The sequence below is a fragment of the Ochlerotatus camptorhynchus genome, unplaced genomic scaffold (genome assembly GCF_037179485.1).
Source record: "Ochlerotatus camptorhynchus isolate MF236.1 unplaced genomic scaffold, CSIRO-AGI_Acam_v1.1 ptg000347l, whole genome shotgun sequence".
NCBI classification, from domain to species: domain Eukaryota; kingdom Metazoa; phylum Arthropoda; class Insecta; order Diptera; family Culicidae; genus Ochlerotatus; species Ochlerotatus camptorhynchus.
Genome location: NW_027040835.1, coordinates 386,458 through 405,390, shown reverse-complemented (window position 1 = coordinate 405,390; position 18,933 = coordinate 386,458). Strand labels below are relative to the sequence as shown.

The 18,933-nt window shown below is 43.9% G+C and overlaps 1 protein-coding gene across 1 annotated transcript in view; it reads left to right on the top strand.

The window, feature by feature from the left end:
- LOC135709039 (uncharacterized) overlaps window positions 1-7,879 on the top strand; it is a 67,279-nt gene extending 59,400 nt beyond the window's left edge. The window contains exons 2-3 of the mRNA XM_065231227.1: window positions 5,648-6,378; window positions 6,445-7,879. Coding sequence (XP_065087299.1) covers window positions 5,648-6,378; window positions 6,445-7,879 — 2,166 coding nt within the window. The remainder of the gene's footprint in view (window positions 1-5,647; window positions 6,379-6,444) is intronic.
- Window positions 7,880-18,933: the final 11,054 nt, after the last annotated feature.

Genomic DNA, 18,933 nt, shown 5'->3' with positions numbered 1-18,933 from the left:
GTACAAAGCTAATCAAATCAAATATTCGTATTTCATGAGGTAATCAAAATGTTCACGGATTTGATAAAATAGGAGATTTAAGAGTTATTCGAGATTCCAAATTGACATTTGTGGATCACAATTATCCATGGATCAGGGAAAATGTTTAATTTTATGAAGCGTTTTGATTTCCACTTTAAAGATCCGTGTACAATTAAAACACTTTATGTTGCCTATGTTAGGTCAATATTAGAATATTTCAGATAGAGCTGGAATGAGGACATAACAGCTTTTGCAAACAACGACTTCTTTTGATGATTTCTAGAAAGTTAAAGCTTGCCAACGCAAATCAACAACACCATCGGGTAGCGAAAACTGAGGTTTTTCCAAAGTAGACACGGAAGTGCATAGACCATCGTGCAAGAATTGTAAAAATAGGTGAAGCTAGAACCTCGCGAGCGATTGTAGTCGCTTTCCCCAGACACCCACGGAGTGAACGCGTTAGCCTGTACCGCGCGTAGCTTGAAGTTAATTGGCAAGTTGAGGCTTCGGCCTTGTGTCATTTCGCCAATCAAGACTACGACGATCCACGCAAGCTCCCAGTGCCGGCAGTCCAAGCCAGTCCTCTAGTTTGGGGTTAGATAGTCAACGATCATCACGAAAACCTCTCCCTCTGGTTCCCTGTGCGAGCCACAGCCGACGGCATCCCTGGCCGTAGCCCGAACCACGGCCAATCACGCTGGTTCCCTGGGTGAACCAAACCAGACAACGGCACCCAGTATCATCATGGACCTCCCGACCATTCGCCCGCGACCACTTGTCCCCTCAGCAGCCGGCCGACCAACCATTACACACTAAAGTGTTAGAAAATAAAAGAAGTTATAGTGAATTTGTGTGTCATTTAATCAATGAAAGATTGGACTTTCGAATAGCGATTCCGTGATAAAATCTAACCCTGAGAGAGAGAGGCCTCGAGCTCGAGCTAGCCAGTAAAAAGAGGCGGATGTAGGCCATCCCAGACGAAATCCGTGGCTAAACTAGAGGTCACGGGAACCTTTAGACTAGCCCTTCGGTACCGTCAGTAGCAAAACATTCCCGAAATTTCCCCCAAAACCTACCCGAAATTCCCCACAGTTCACCGATCCTTCCTCACGATACCTGAAACTTTCACGAAACATCAACGAAGTTCCCTGAAGTTTCCCAAAGTACCACGAAGTATCCGGAAACTTCTCCGAAACTCCCCGAAATTTACCCGAAGTATCCCGAAATATCCCCGAAGTAACTCAAAATTTTCCCGAAATTCCTCGAAAGTTCCCTGAAGTTTCCCGAATACCACGAAGTTCCACAAAACTTCCCGAAATTTCCTATAAATTCACCAAAACATGCACGAAGTATTCATAAACTTCTCCGAATTCTCTGAAACTAACCCGAAGTATCCCGAAACATCCCGGTAGAAACTCAAAACTTCCGCGAAATTCCCCAAAGTACCACAAAGTGTCCTGAAACTTTCCCCAACTTCTTCGAAACTTCCCAAAATTTCCACAAAATCCACGAAGTAACCCAAAACTTCCCCAAAGTATACATAAACTTCTCCAAAATTCCCCGAAATTTACCCAAAGTAACCCGAAACATCCCCGAAGTAACCCAAAAGTTCCCCGAAATTTTCCCAAAGTTTCCCGAAGTACCACGAAGCTCCCCGAAACTTTTCCAAAGTTTCCCGCAACTTCTAGGAAATTCTCCGAAACTTACGTAATGTATCCCAAAACATCCCTGAAGTAACCCAAAACTTCCCCGAAACTTCCCGAAACCTCTCCGAAGTATCCAGAAACATCTCCAAAATTACCCGAAACTTACCCGAACCATCCCGAAACATCCCGAAGTTCCTCAAAACTTCCTGAAAATTCCTCTAAATTCACCGAAACTTTCCCGAAGAATCCAGATACTTTTCCGAACTTCCCCGAAATTTCCCCGAAACAACACAAAACTTCCCCGAAATTCCTCGAAATTCCCCGAAATTTCCCGGAGTACCACGAAGATCCTCGAAACTTTACCGAAATTCCCCGAAACTTCCCCGAAGATCCCCTAAACTTCCCGAAATGCCTTCGAAATTCACCGAAACTTTCCCCAAGTAACCCAAAACTTCCCCGAAGTTCCCCGAAGTACCACGAAGTATCCCGGAACTTTCCCCGATGTTCATCGCAACTTCCACAAATTTCCCCGAATCATCCCAAAATTTTGCGAAACTTCCCCGAAGTTTCCCAAAACATCTCGGAAGTATCCCAAAACTTCCCCGAAATTCCCCAAAAGTTCCCCGAAGTATCCATAAACTTCTCCAAAATTTCCCGATACTAATCCGCAGTATCCCGAAACATCCCCGAAGTAACTCTAAACTTCCCGAAATTGCTCGACAGTTCCCTAAGACTTCCCGAAGTGCAACGAAGTTCCTGATACTTTCCCGAAACTAGCCTGAAATTCCCCGAATGAATGATCTGCTTGTGGACAGCAAGCTTGTTTTTGAGGGACAGGGTGGACTTCCTGTTTATCAGAGGGTAGAGCGCCCTGATCAAGATGTTACACTTGGTGGATGTCTTGTCCACATGTGATCGGAATAGTAATTTTCTATCGAGGGTGAGACCAAGGTAGACTACTTTACTCGACCATTCAATGGGAGTGCTATCAAGATGGACCTTGACGTGAGCAGGCGGAACAAGCTGAGGTGAATTCGAGTGTGGAAACAGAATGGTATGTGTTTTAGCTGCATTGATACAAATCTTCCAGCTCTTGAAATAGTCGGACAGGACATCCAGGCCTGATTGTAGTTTACTCGCCAGAGCACGGATCACTCGACCCTTATAGATGATGGAGGTGTCATCTGCGAACATAGACAGGATACCAGTCTGACGTGAAAATGTTGAATAGGATAGGCCCAAGCAGGCTACCCTGAGGGACCCCTGCATCAACGTTGAACGTATCAGAGGGGACATTGTTCAAGTAGACCTGGAATGATCTGCCCGACAAGTAGTTTTTGATGATCTTCACGAGTTAGATCGGAAAGTTATATCGACGCAGCTTGTACACTAGGCCATCATGCCAGACATTGTCGAACGCCTTCTCGACGTCCAACAATGCCATGGCAGATGTATTGGAAACGGACTTGTTCCGCTTGATGATGTTAGTAACTCGTGCGAGCTGGTGGATGGTAGAGTGGCCTTTCCTAAAGCCGAATTGCTCTTTGAGAAAAATGTTATTATCATTTGAAAACACCAGCAGACGGCTGAGTATCAATTTTTCGAATAGCTTCGAGATGAAGGACAAGAGGCTGATGAGGCGATAGCTTTTGGCGCTGGTAGGATCTTTGCCAGGCTTGTGTATTGGAAACACTTTGGCTAACTTCCAGCATGCAGGGAACTAGCCAAGCTCCAAACATTTGTTGAAGATAAGGGTAAGATGGTTGAAGAAGTCAAGTTTTTCAACTCGAGGTTGACTACACCATCCATACCCGCAGCCTTCATATTTTTAGTGCTTCTAATAGCTGCTATCACCTATCACCTATCACGTAAATTTTACTACTACTACGGATGTTAATCTTATTACATATAAAGAGGTACCAGATATGTTTTTCAGTCGATTGTTGATAAATAACGAATATGATCAAAATGCCTCAATTTTGATTTCTCAAATTTGAATGTTTTAACTCTCTGGGCAGAAGCGGGAATTAATTTTACTTAATTGTAAGTTTGTTAATTGTTATTTATCGGAAAAAAGTGATCGTCAAAATTCATGTCTTTTTGAAGGTTTATAGGGGGAGGGGGGACGTTGGGTGCTGTTTGTATAAATGAACCCAAGCCACCTTCGAACTCATCGCTGGTTGTCAAGGTGATCACAACGTAATCCTTCTCTAGGAATGTTTACATCTGTATGGATTTGCTAACGCTAGTGTACTACCCAACTAGCACATGCCCTGCTAACATTTACACACGCTAGAGAATCCGTATAGATGTAAACCATATTAATCGCTGACTCGCGCAACAATTCTTGCTGTAGGACCCAGTGCCACGACGTCTGAAGCGATAATGAGCATTTATATATCATTTATATCTTTTCAGATTCAAGCAAAACGATGTGCAACCTAGCGGCACACGAATATGACGACTGGGTTGGGGGAAAACGTTTATTTCACGAGAAAAGTGATAAAATTATCATTTGTACATTGTTCACCATTTAAGGGAAAATTGGAATAGTATTTATTTTAGAAGATACGTAAAGTAATATCCTGTCGATTGACGTATTTGGATTTTAATTTTATCTATAAATCACAAAGTTATAAGCGTTCCAAACCTAACACAACTTCACCACACATATTTTTGATTTGCACCCCAGTATAGTCGACAAATACGTAGTTCTACGCCAAAAATCATCTGCACTCAAATCGATTCAACTATCGCCGAGAAAAATGAGCAATCATTACACTATTATGGTTATATCCTCGAAATTAAACGTTCGATCGAGATGAAATTCAATAGGGTTCTATTCAAAATAGATACAAATTAAATGGATCAGTTCGGCCATCTCCAAGAAAAGTTAGCGAGTAGCGCTGTTTTACTAACAAAATTTCACCCTTTTGGTAATATCTACGGAACCAGATATCTGATAGGTATTAATTTTAAAAAAGGTTCTGCATGAGCTAGAAACATACATGCTGATACTTCTCAAGACAGCCGGCGCCGGTGGTGTAGTGGTAAGCGTGACTGCTTTCTCACCCCAATGGGTCTGGGTTCAATCCCAGTCGAGGTCGGTGGGATTTTTCTGAGGCATAAAAATCTCTGGTCACGTCTTCCTTTTAGAAGGGAAGTAAAGCCGTTGGTCCAGGCCCATGTGTGTTTGATGAATGGGTGTGGAAGCTGCCTTCCTGCACATTCGATTGCCGTCAATGGATGGCAATCGATGTCCGTCGGTGATTGGCACTAGATTGCGGAACAGAGACCGACGTTAAATAAAGGAAAGATACTTCTCAAGTAACAATTTAGATTTTATGAGGGTTCTGAAGACCAGACTAGACTTGTAGAACGCTTTTGAGCGAAAAAGGGACGTCGTTAATTTTGAAAATTAAAAGCAATTTTGACGTAGGATAACGTCTTTCGGCAACATATTGGGGGTGCAATTTCAAAAAACCAAAATCGACCGCATTACGAAAAGAAGTCAGGTTTTAACCACATATAACTCTGTCAATAGCAGATGGATTTTAATTCTAAACAAGCCAAACGGTTAGAAATTAGTAGCAGCAACAGCAGCAGCAGCAGCAGCAGCAGCAGCAGCAGCAGCAGTAGCAGTGCTTTCGGTGTGTGGCGTTGAAAATGGTTCTCCAGTAACAACGTACGGCTGCCTGCAAGCAGCGAGCTGCAGAGCCCACATGAGCAACCATCAAAGGAGGAAGAAGCTGCACCGCTATGCTATGGATCGGAATTAGTAGCTCTTCGTGAGTCACTGCGGGTCATCTATGCCGAGCGTGTCACTTTTGCTATAAACAACATACAGCTCGACAGCCTCATCTGTGTTGAACACCCAGCTCAGCATTACTTAACCATCACTACAAAACGGTCCTTTTCAAGACCACCATAAATTTGGTAAAGAGTATGATTGGGACCAACCTTTGCCTCCAAGACTACAGCAAAAGTGGAAAGAGTTCCACACTACCATCGACCTGCTTCGTGAAGTTCGAGTTCCTCGATTTGCTTCCATCATTGGTGCTGTCAGCATCGAGCTTCATTTCTTCGCTGATGCGTCAAGCAAGGCCTACGGAACGTGTCGCTATGTTCGTGCCCAATCTATCCAAGAAGTATCCGTGAAACTGCTGGTCTCCAAGTCCAAGGTTTCGCCCCATGCAGCACGCCATACGATAGCCCGACTGGAGTTATGCGCAGCTCATCTTTCCACGCAGCTGTACAAGAAAGTCGCTTCGTCCTTGCAAACGGTTCCACCTGCTTTCTTCTGGTCGGACTCGACCACCGTGATACAGTGGCTCCGATCATCACCTGGACGTTGGAAAACGTTTGTAGCCAACCGTGTGAGCCAAATCCAAGCTGCTACTCCAGTCGATAAGTGGAATCACGTAGCTGGTTCCGACAATCCCGCTGACGACATCTCCAGAGGATTGGATCCAACCGAACTTCTCCACAAGGCAAGGTGGTGGAATGGTCCATCCTGGTTAAAGGTTCCACCTGAGCTTTGGCCTGCAGGAGCGCTTCCTACGAAAGAAACAGCAGAAGTATCCCAAGAATGCCGCAAGATTCCCATCGTAGCGATGACAGCCATCCAAAGCACATTCCACGAAGATTTGTTCTCCAAATACTCCAGCTTTTCCAAGCTTCGAAGTACGGTCGCATGGTGGTTGCGATTTCTGTAAGCTCTTCGTGACCATGCAATTCTTCGTCGTTCGAATGCAATCAATCCAGGTGTGCTCAAAAGGTCAACTGAGTCATGCCAGCCACTCAACTCCGACGAACTCCACTCGGCTGACCGAGTCCTTTGTCGACTAGCGCAGCTGGATAACTTCCAAGAAGAGCGGAACGATCTTGTCACTCGTACAAACGTAACAAAATCGAGTTCGTTGAAGTGGTTGAAGCCCTACGTTGATGAATTCGGATTGATCCGCGTTGGAGGACGCCTCGACAATGCCGAACTACCTGAGTCTACCAAGCACCCTATCATCCTAAGCGCCAAACATCCGTTAGCCAGCATGCTCGCTGTGCACTGTCACAAAACCTTGCTTCACGCTGGCCCGCAATTGATGTTGGCTACCCTCCGCCAGAAATTTTGGATTATGGGCGGACGAAACCTCGTCAGACGCACGTACCATCAATGCATCACTTGCTTCCGTAGCAAGCCGAAATTGATTCAGCAAACTGTAGCAGATCTACCAGCATCCCGTGTCACTCCGACGCGTCCTTTTTCCGTCTGTGGCGTAGACTACTGTGGGCCATTCTATGTCAAGTCGGCAGTCCGGAAGCGGGGTCCAACGAAGGTGTATGTGGCAATTTTCATCTGCTTTTCCACACGATCCGTCCACATTGAGCTTGTGAGCGATCTTACGTCTGCCGCATTCGTCGCCACACTGCGTCGCTTAATAGCTCGAAGGGGGAAGATTACCGAGCTGCACTCCGATAACGCCACGACCTTCAAAGGAGCTTCACACGCCTTGCATCGAGTGTACCAAATGCTGAAGCAGGACGCCACTGACCGAAATCATATCTTTTCCTGGTGCGCAAACCACGAGATCCGGTGGAAGTTCATTCCGCCACGTGCACCTCATTTTGGAGGCATCTGGGAGGCTGCGGTGAAGTCCGCGAAGACCCACCTCCTCAAGGAAATTGGCAATACGAATCTTGCCTACGAGGACATGCTCACCTTACTAGCGCAGGTTGAGATGTGCCTCAATTCGCGACCATTAACGCCCCTGTCCTCAGAACCATCGGACCTGGAAGCCCTGACACCCGGTCACTTCCTGGTAGGTTCCAACCTCCAATCCGTTCCCGAAGCAACATTGGTCAACATTCCCGAAAACCGGCTCAACCATTGGGAACAAACTCAGCGCCACCTCCAACGAATCTGGACACGTTGGTACCCGGAATACCTCCAGCAGCTGCAATCCAGGGCTGTTCAAGGCTGCAAATCACCTAGCAAAATCGAGATCGGACGGCTTGCCGTGATCAAGGACGATTGCCTACCACCCGCTCAATGGCCCCTCGGCAAAATTGTGAAGGTCCATCCTGGGAAAGACGGGATCGTTAGAGTGGTCACGCTGAAGACTGCCTCCTCGGACAACGTCGTGCGACCCGTCGCGCGGATTGCTTTGCTACCAATACCCAACAATCAGTCCGATGCAGCAGTCGGAGACCATTAGAGCAGTACCAAACTGGCTCGAGGCTCATGTCAGTAGAAACCAGGTATTTAATTACCATTCCAATAAACCTAATCCACCCGTATGATCTACCTTGTCTTTTTTTTTTTGTTTTCGGCTGACGAGAACGAGGTCAACGCACTCAATCTATCTACTGCATCACCGATTGAACAGAGAGTCGAGCAAAACAATCCTCTCAGGCGACGCAGATACCACTAGCAAGAGAAGATGCATAATTAAAGTGATTGAGTTAACAAGTATTAGTGTTGAAATGATAGGGCTATTTCAAAGGTGGCCGGAATGTTGAGGCCTTACCGTAAACCTAAATCTAAATTATATATTTAAGTTAAAGATTGTCAAACCATAACGGCGCCGGTGGTGTAGTGGTAAGTGTGATTACCTCTCACCCCAGCAGGCCTGGGTTCAATCCCAGTCGGCGCCGCCGGGATGTTCTGAGGCATAACATCTCTGATCACGCCTTCCTTCGGATGGGAAGTAAAGCCGTTGGTCCCTGGTTCATGAGTTGATGGGTCGATAGGTAGGGTCCAGGTGTGGGAGCTGCCTTCCTGGCACGTCGGTAGCATTGGTGCTCAGCACGGAAAACAAGATCGACGGAAAAAACAAACCAAAGGAAAAAAAAGATCGTCAAACCTACCCTAAAGCTACGGCTTATATACTTATAAGATGAGAGAGAGAGTAATAACGAATACCATTGTCCGTACACAAGCATTACACTTGATCACCCGATCGATGAGAGGTCAGTGGTCAACCCGATAAAAACAATGAGTCCAAACCCAATTCACAGCGTGAATGCACGGTCGATTGTGCGCGACAAAAAAAAACACAAATTTCTTTATCCAAGGTCCGAAAGTAGGTTGCAAGTAGTGCAAAGTGGGAAAGCAGAAGATTTCAATTCCTCCAACGGTGCGCAATCGATGTGTGCTAGTCTTGCGCTCTAGTAAAAGAGCGAAGATAGCAAAATAAGTGCAAGTTAATTCAGCCATTCTACTGGCCCTTTTGGCAGCCGTTTCGACGGTGAAGAAAAACTTTCGGTCCAGCAATTACAGCCAACTGGCTTGTACAGTATTATTTGGACATTTGTCAAGGTCATCAGTTCCCGCAAGCAGCTAGCTATCAAGGCTCAACCTGGTCTATAGAAGGTGTGGAATTGTAGGCCGAATGTATTGGTGAGACTAATCATATCGTCCGGCCATTTTCCAGAACACGCGAGTAGGAAGTGTTAAAAATCCATATAGAATTTGAGAGAAGTGTGAATAATTCGCTTTAGGTGCGTATTCAGGTCAAAAAAGTGATCGACAAGCTACATAAATTAATCAGGGACATTCATTTTTTTTCCGGAAATTGTTTAATATAAATGATTTTTTCCCATACGTTTTACCTGCTTTATTACCAATCCCCAGAAAGCCAACAAAATCAAATTTGTGAGAAAATGAGCTCTCACGAGTTCAATCTCTCAACATGCCATGTTTTTTTTATGATACCCAGTTTGTAATTTCCCTTTCATAGATTACAAAATAGAGTACCTGACACTACAAAACATGTCTGGTACCTCTATATATGCATTTAGATTAACATTCGAAGTCCCTCCTTTTTTACATATTCTGCACAAACGATACTTTCCGTTACGCCCCATGCATATAATTCGGAAGGAAATCCTGTGAGGGCTGAGCTATTTTGAGTGCAGAATGTGTAAAGAAGCAGGGACTTCGGTTGTTAATCTAAATGCATATATAGAGGTACCAGACATGTTTTGCACTGCACTGGTCTCTGTGAACAATTATTGGAAAAAAAAAATTATGTGTAGTTTCCGACAGATGCCACCGCCAACAACATCAGTGACATCTGATTATGAATGCCGAAGCTTGACAAAATAATTAATCCGTTTTTCCCTCGGCTTTCATTCCGCTTCGCACGATTCGTTTCTTTCGTTTACTCAATCACGCTTGCAGTGACGTCAAAAAGTTTGTTTCGATCGACGCTTACATAGGAAATATAATATGGATTATAGAATTTTTGTAGGGGAAATGATTCTAATGATGGGTCCATCACTAAAAATCTGCTATTTATCATTTTTTTTCAGATGAACGCATCATTGGGACGGTACTAATGGATATTTTTGGTTGCTACTGAAAATTTAGTCGATTGCTGAATTTATGTATGACCCCAAATTAGGGGCATTTAGACCGACATTACATCTATTTCCCCTATGTTACCAACATTTATGAATTATCTGCCAGTAAATGTTGAGATAATTGATTGATTATTTAATTGTATATCATGAAAAAGCTGCCTGTTTGTGAGTTTTTGTCTGTTTTCAAGTAAGGAGTTATCATAAAAAAAACAATTCGCCAGCTGGTATTTCCCGGCGACTTAACAAATAAATACAATCAAACAAAATCATCATGCAGAACTAGCTAGGATTTGTTTTACTTCATACTTCACAAAATTGCTTTCGAGTGTTATGACATCGTCTTCCGCAAAGTTTACATTTTGACATAGGATTACGTCTCTGGGCAACATATTGGGGATGCAATTAAAAAACAAAAGTAAAATCGACCGCGTTACCAAAAGTGGTAAGGTTTTCACCACTTATAACTCTGTCAAAAGCGGATGGATTTTAATTCTAAACAAACCAATCGATTGGTATTTTCTCTACAAAGCAGCTAAATTGAATACTTTATTAATTTTCAATAGGTCACTACTGAAAATCACACAAATGTCCAACTGTGGCAATGGTTATCAAAATTATCACCGATTGCCTACAAAAAGTGGTTTCCCTAACATAGTCGGCAAATATTGATACCGAGCACGTAATCCTACGTCAAATGTACGGTCGAGTCTTGGATACAACCTCTTAATTTTTTCGTTTGAACCGAAACTCTGTCACTGTTTTCCAGTAGGTAGAATGTAGTGGGTACACATTTTCATGAACGTAAAGTTGGTTTTGTGATATTATAGCCTTTCGGTACACCTAGGTATACTAAAAAAGCAAACACGTTGTGACAGCGGCTAGGTTGGAAGTGGAGTAAAACTAGGTTGAAACTGCACAAAACCAAATTCGCTAAAAGTTTAATTCCAAATCATCGCTTTCAATCAGACTAACCATTAAAGAAATTAAACTAAACGACCAACTCAACTATACCATTCCTCAATGGGAAGCACATTTTGCCACCTCAATTTATCATCATCCATTGTCCTGGCCCCGAATCGTCTCGAGCGCCCAGCACAGTGTAATTGATAGAATATAGAAACCTTCGCCATTCGAAAAAGGTGACTTTTCCCGTCATTTTGAGACAAAATATGGGTCAATTTGAGTGTCTATTTCGGTTAGTTTGTTTTCTTTCAGTCTTTTTGCATGGAACATTTCGAAAATGTTTTGTTTGTTTGATGAAATCTTAAAGTAACAGAGTCAAAATGACGGGAAAAGTCCCCTCTTTCGAATGGCGAAGGTTTCGGGAAAGCAGATTTTTTCTTTTAAAGCTATTCTAACTAATACCCCGAATGAAAAAAAGTGCCATTGAAAATCAAGGCCCAAACGTGTAACCCTACAAATCGATGCCAGTTTACGATAGTGTTTACATCCACTGGAGGACTTGGACTCGAAGACACTAAAGTGATCACAATGTGACTTTCGAATTCCCAGCAACTCCTTTCCGAAAACCGCCCTTATTTATGTTCGGTCATGTCCTTTGCCATGGTCGTCGGGGCACATCGAAAGCATCCGGCTGGCACGTGAACGTGAGAGTCCCTACTGGTAATAGATTCTCCTTGCTTTAGCCGTGGTGTTTTGCCTCCTACGAGTCGGGTTTCTCCAGCAACGAGTAGTGGTAGTAGATTGCCCTCGAAATATGTGATAATTATTAGATTAAATTGAATCTTGACGTTATGCTGTTTCAGCTTCCTGCTTGCTCTCCTATAACTTCTGAGCCGACCAGCTGTCTGCAACGGGCTTCTGCAGTTTTAAATTTCCACACAGATCCGGAAGATAAAAAAAAACAGCAAACATTCCTACATACGGAAAGAACTAGAGACAAACGAGCAGTCGTGTCCGGAAGCTGGAAGAAAGAATCTGGGTATAAATTTTATCGCTTCCATAAATTTGTCCACATGTATATGTTTCTAGCATTCTTTCGGGAGAGTTGCTGCTAGCGAGCAGTGCTGTGTTTATGGGTGTAACCAAAAAGTCAACAGAAAATTTGTTACTTTCACTACTCGCCAAACCGGAATGGCATAGGAAATGGAACGCTGGCTTTTTTTTGCCAACTAGCAATGCTTTATGGGACGCTGTTTATTTTGGCTTCGAACATGTAGCTTTCAACACCAGGAAAAATGCCAAATTAAGACTTACGGTGTAAAAGTATATTGTTTATAGCTCTGTAACCAACCTTGAAAATTACTATCCACTCGATCCATGGTCACACTTCGCCAACCTCGTAGTCGGCGAAGGGTCCTCAGGTCGCCTTCTAATTGGTCGATGCACCTGCTCGCCTCTTCTTCTGATTCCTGTTGGGTAGCTTTCGAGAACCATTTTCACTGCGTCTTTGAATTTCTCTGCTGGTATCATTTTCGACGGTCACCATTGAGCCCAAATACATGAACTCATCGACCACCTCGATTTCGTCACCGTCAATCTGAACTCGGAGTGGGAGGCTAACATTTCTTTCCTATAACCTCTTCCGCTCATGTATTTCGTCTTCGATACGTTGATAGCAAGTTCAATCCGCCCAGCTTCAGCCTTCAGTCTGATGTACGTTTCCGCCATCGTCTCAAAGTTCCGTGTCATCGGCGAAGTCAATAAGCTTGATGGACTTCCTGAAGATCGTGTTAGTCGTTTCTATCCCAGCTCTTTTGATCACACCTTCTAACGCGATGTTGAATAGCAGACACGAAAGTCCATCACCTTGCCGTAACCCCCTTCGAGATTCAAAAGGACTCGAGAGTGTCTCCGACTCGAATAACGTACATCACTCGTCAGTTTATCCGGAAATCTGCCATAGCTGATCTCGATCGTTTGTGTCATATGCGGATTTGAAATCGATGAACAAATAATTTGTGGACACGTTGTATTCGCGGCATTTCTGAAGAACCTGCCGAATCGCGAAAATTTGGTCCGTGATATCGCGGGCACCCATGCATCCCGCCTGGCATTGCCCCACGAACTCTTTTGCAAATGGTATAGGCGGTTGCATAGAATTTGGTAGATTACCTAGAAGGCGGCGCTCAGTAGTTGTAGCAATACATTTGTCGGCCTTTTTATAGATTGTGCATACGACACCTTCCATCCACTCCTCCAGTAATATCTGCTCCTCCCTCCCAAATCTTTGAAATTACCCAGTGCAGTGCTCTACCCAATGCTTCACCACCGTATTTTAATAGCTCACTTGGCTCAGTTGATCTACACCAGTTGCTTTGTTGTTCTTCAGCCGACCGATCTCCTCCTCAACTTCTTGAAGATCAGGGGCCGGTAGCCTGGAGTCTTCTCTGCGTGCTCCAAGGTCTGCTGCCGTGCCACCTTCGTTTTCTGCTGCTTCACCGTTGAGGTGCTCGTCATAGTACTGCTTCCACCTCTCAATCACCTCACACTCGTTCGTGAGAAGGTTACCGTCCAAGTCCTTGCACATAGCGGCTTGCGGCTTCTCGTAGAACTCCCGTGTGTCGTTTACGCGGTAAACATTTTCCATCGTCTCGCGATCTTGGTCTTCCTGCTGACCCTTCTTCCTTCGGAAAACCGAATTTTGTCTGTTCCGCGCTTGTCTGTATCGCTCCACATTCAATCTCGTGCGGTGTTCCAGCATTCTCGCCCGTGCTGCATTCTTCTCCTCTACTAACAGTTTGCATTCGCCGTCAAACCAGTCATTTCTTCGGTCCGGAATAACAGTACCTAGTGCCGAATGTCCCTCCAGCCATCTTTAAGAGAAGCTGCGCCAAGCTGATCTTCCGTGGGTAGTGCAACTTCCAGCTGCTCCACGTAGTCCTGGACAACTCCAGCGTCCCGTAATTGCTCAATGCTGGGTCGCGGCGTTCGACTTTGACGGGTGTTATGCACCGTCGAGAGTTTTGAGCGCATGCATACTGCAACTAGGTAGTGGTCCGAATCTATGTTCGCACTGCGGTACGCGCGGACGTTGATAATGTCGGAGAAGAATTTCCCGTCGATTAGAACGTGACCGAATTGGTTTTCTGTGTACTGGTCAGGAGATCTCCAGGTGGTTTTGTGGATAGCCTTACAGGCGAAAAAGGTAATTCGGACTAGGATATTCCGAGAGGCTGCAAAGTTCACGCATCGCTGGCCGTTGTCGTTCTGTGTGGATACATCATTAGCACCTTTATGGAAAAATGAAGTGTTTCACACAGCAATTGAATACTCAATCTTCGTACAAAATTCTTCCTCCTCCAGCGACTGGGAATACGAGGAAGTGCCGGAATACCATAAAGCAAATTACGAAGAAGCCAAACGTAGACTATGTACAATAAATTGGCAAAATTTAATAAGTATTGAAGGAAATGTCGATACTGAAGTAGAAAAATTTCACTTAATTCTACAAAACCTAATCTTAGAAACTGTACCATCAAAAAAAAGAAGACGAACACAAAACAATAAACTACCCGCATGGTTCAATCCAAAACTGAAAAATTTGAAGAATAAAAAACAGAAAGCTAATAAACTATACAAAAAAGAAAAAACTGAAACCAATTTGCAAAACTATCACAACTTATGCAACCAATTAAATACAGCCACCAACTCTGCATATGAGGACTATAACCGCAAAGTCGAAAATGAAGTCAAATCATGTCCTAAGAACTTTTTTAATTATGTAAACACGAAATTAAAAAGCAGCAATTTTCCTTCGCGAATGAATTTGGATGCAAATGTAGGTGAGAATTCTTCTGAAATTTGCAGTCTCTTTGCAAATTTCTTCCAAGAAGTATACACCACATTTTCCGAAGAAGATCGTGACCGCGATTTCTTTGCATTCATTCCTGAAATTTTTAAAAACATCTCTGTCAACCAACTTTCTCAACATGAAGTCCTCAATGCACTAAAAAACTTAAACGCGTCGAAAGGGACTGGACCTGACGGCATCGCACCCATATTTTTGAAAAACCTTTCTGAAGAACTCGCATTTCCTCTAGAGCGTCTTTTCAACATGTCTCTGAAAAATGGAAAATTCCCTGAAATTTGGAAATCATCTTATTTGGTACCTATTTTCAAATCAGGTGCAAAATCAGACATTCGAAATTATCGTGGAATTGCTATTATTTCTTGCATTCCAAAACTTTTTGAATCAATCGTAAACGGCAATATTTTTCAGCAGGTGAAAAATCTAATTACAAGTAAACAGCACGGCTTTTTTAAAGGTCGCTCAACTACCTCTAATCTTCTAGAATATGTATCTTTCATTATTAAAGCGTTGGACAGTGGCAAGCACGTTGAAGCGCTATACACCGACTTCAGTAAAGCATTTGACCGCATCGACATACCATTATTAATCCTCAAATTGCAGAAAATAGGAATGGAGCCTGGACTTTTGAATTGGCTTCAATCATACCTAACACATCGTAAACAAATAGTTCGCTTTCAAAATAAACTTTCAGAACCAATTTCAGTCACCTCTGGGGTACCCCAGGGTTCTCATTTAGGCCCACTTCTTTTTATTTTGTACATAAACGACATTTCCTACATACTTAAAAAAATAAAATTGCTTGTATATGCAGACGACATGAAGCTCTTTATGGAAATAAGTAATTCTAGCGATGCAGAAGAATTCCAGAATGAAATCAATATATTCCACACCTGGTGTAATAAAAGTCTACTTAAACTGAATGTAAAAAAATGTACTGCAATAGCATTTAGCAGAAAAATTGAAACACCGCATATTGAAATATCATTAGGCAACCAAATAGTAGAAAAAAGCAAAATTGTAAGAGATCTAGGTGTAATCCTAGACTCCAAACTAACTTTTATAGAACATTATAATACTATCATTAGTAAAGCAAACAGAATGCTAGGCTTCATCAAAAGGTTCAGTCATAATTTCGAAGACCCATACACTATTAAGCTTTTATATACCACATATGTAAGGCCAATTCTGGAATACTGCCACCTAGTATGGAATCCATACATTTCTATACACGAAGAACGCATTGAATCTGTCCAAAAACAATTCCTTTTATATGCTTTACGTAAATTGAATTGGACTGCATTTCCATTACCATCTTATGAAGCGCGCTGCATGCTCATCAATATACAAACACTTAAGGAGCGCCGCCAATTTGCAATGCTTTTCTTCATCAACGACATTATTTCAATGCGCATAGATTCGGCAGAAATTCTCGCACAATTAAATTTTTACACACCTTGTCGATATCTTAGAACACGGAATTTATTTTCAGAAACATCGTACAGAACAAACTATGCAAAAAATAGCCCAATCAATCGAATGATGCGCCTATATAATTTGCATTGCGGAACTATTGACATCACTATGTCCAAGCAGCAAATACAAACTAAGCTAAAACAGAATAGAATTAATACATAGTATGTAAGTAAACATTGTAATAATCATTGTATGTAGTCTACACTGGCTTGACGAAATGGAAATAAATAATCGAGATATGGCATGCAGGCTGTTCGGCCCGATTGCCGGTCTATACATTGCCTCCCGTCCTACCTGAGCGTTCATGTCGTCGATGGCGATTTTGACGTCCCGTTGCGAAAAGCCGTCGTACACCTGCTCCAGCTGCGCATAGAACGCTTCTTTCTCGTTGTCGGGTCTCCCTTCGTGTGGGCAGTGCACGTTGATGATGCTGCAGTTGATATAAACGGCCCTTAATCCTCAATTTGCACATCGGCTGCCAACCAATCACGCGTTGGCGCATCTTACTCAGCACTACAAAGCCGATTCCCAGCTCGTTGGTGGTGCCACAGCTCTGGTAGAAAGTAGTGGCTCGTTGTCCGCTTTTCCATACCTTTTGTTTTATTGCGGCTTGATCAATTTCTGCTTGCGATGGTGAGTCATTCGAGAAGACGCTCTAAAAGTGCCTAGCAAATGGGTTTCATTTGTCCTAAGTTGTCCATGCAACGTCATTACTGAGAAACATTTTTGACGGCAGACCAGTTTCATTCCTCTTCGTATTCGTAAACAACCAGAATCCCTTGGGGTGGCTTTGCAGATCATTTTTTTTTCCTTGATTTGTTTTCCGTACTGAGTACCAATGCTCCCGACGCCAGGGATGGACCTTACATATCGACCCATCAACTCATAGACCGGGAACCAACGGCTTTACTTCCGAAGGAAGGCGTGATCTGAGATTTTATGCCTCAGAAAATCCCGGCCGTGCCGGCTGGGATTGAATCCAGGCCTTTTGAGGTGAGAGGCAATCACGCTTACCACTGAACCACCGGCGCCGGTATTTTTTGGAAACGCATAACCGTGGCGTGAGGGCGACCAGATAAAATTAAAATCACCAAGCAGAAGAAGCACATCCGTTATATCAGCCAAAGACGTTGCAAATTCTGCAGCATCCAGATGAAGCTGCATTGTGCTGCAGTCATGTCGACGTTCGCTCCATAGAGGATGTTCCGCGAAGTGAGGCTGACCTCAACCCAAACCGCTTCAATTGTAGTAAACCGTTCGTTGGCGATCACGCAGGAGGCGAATGCGTTGGAAAGCGATGAGGACACCACCACCGCGAGTACGAATGCTGTTGGATGAATTACGGTCTAATCTGTAGACAGTGAAAGAGTCGCCGAACAGTTGCACTGAATTGATCCGCTCATCGAAACAAGTTTCCGTGAATACATAAACGTCATACTCCCCGTCAAGCGCAGCCAGATAAACATCGTCCAATTGAGAGGGTTCGAGGCGAGCCGTGTCAACGGTAACTTGTCCAGGATCCGAGCGGGAGAACGGTGAACTATCAGGTAGCAAAAGATCACCTTGCGTAGAAAGGTGGCCGAAAGCGTAGATGAACTGAAACCAAGCGGCGGATCAACAGTTGAATTCACATGTTCACGAGTTCATACTTGCCGTAAACGAGCGGTTGGAAGGCCCCTTCACCAGGCTCGCACACAGGGCTGGGACGGCTGCAGATCGCTGGCGGGAACGGCTCGACTGTGGCGGGGGCTCGGGGGCTTCCATCATGCCATGATGCCAACAGTACGTCCCAGTAAACAACAAAGTACATCCGAGGATCAGGATGCTTCCGGTGATTTTTCTGTGGTGCGTCTGGTGGGGCTGGTGTACTGTTATTGTCATTTTCAGACCAAAATTTTCGAGGAGCAGACATATACGATGGCACTCTAGAAACCAAGAATTTTTTAGGCAGAGAAGTTGTTGCTTGCTGATTGTACTTGCCTACGGTTGGAGTTTAGAAGATCCCCGCTCCCAACTCAAAGGGCTGGGACGACTGGTGATCGCTGGCAGCATAGGCTCGACTGCGATTATAGGATCAGGGGCTTTCGCAAGGCTAGTGTCAAGTATGCGTCCGAGTGGATTGTTCGAAATATCGTCGTACTTGCCTGAGATAGGGTTTTGGAAGACCGCTTCTCCACATCCAAATGCAGGAGGCAGTCACCATACAAGAGGAGCGTAGGGAAAAAATCTAATCACCTGTAAAATCCATCGTGGTCCGCGTTCAAGCTTACTAAAGTGTTGAATTTTCCTAGAAACACCGTATGGCGCCTACTCAAAACGATCAGGGAAATCTTGACGACGAATCGGAAGCCTCAAAGAACTACCAACCGTCAGCTCCATGGAAAGGTTGTTAGGCTCATCAGACGCAATCCATGGTACGTCCGAACGCGATTTGAGTAAAAAGTATAAGTATGCCGCCCGTAGTACAGCGCAGCGATTTCGCTACATCAAAGGCTTACAGGCATACTGCGCCAATAGCAGTGCCTGAAATATTCATTTTCATTGACTGAATATTTGGTGTCTTCAATGCACATCACATTCACTTTCGCTTCCCAAATATTCATTCAGTGGGTTGCTGATCAATATTCAATTTTCGTGCATGGAGCTTTTATTCATTTT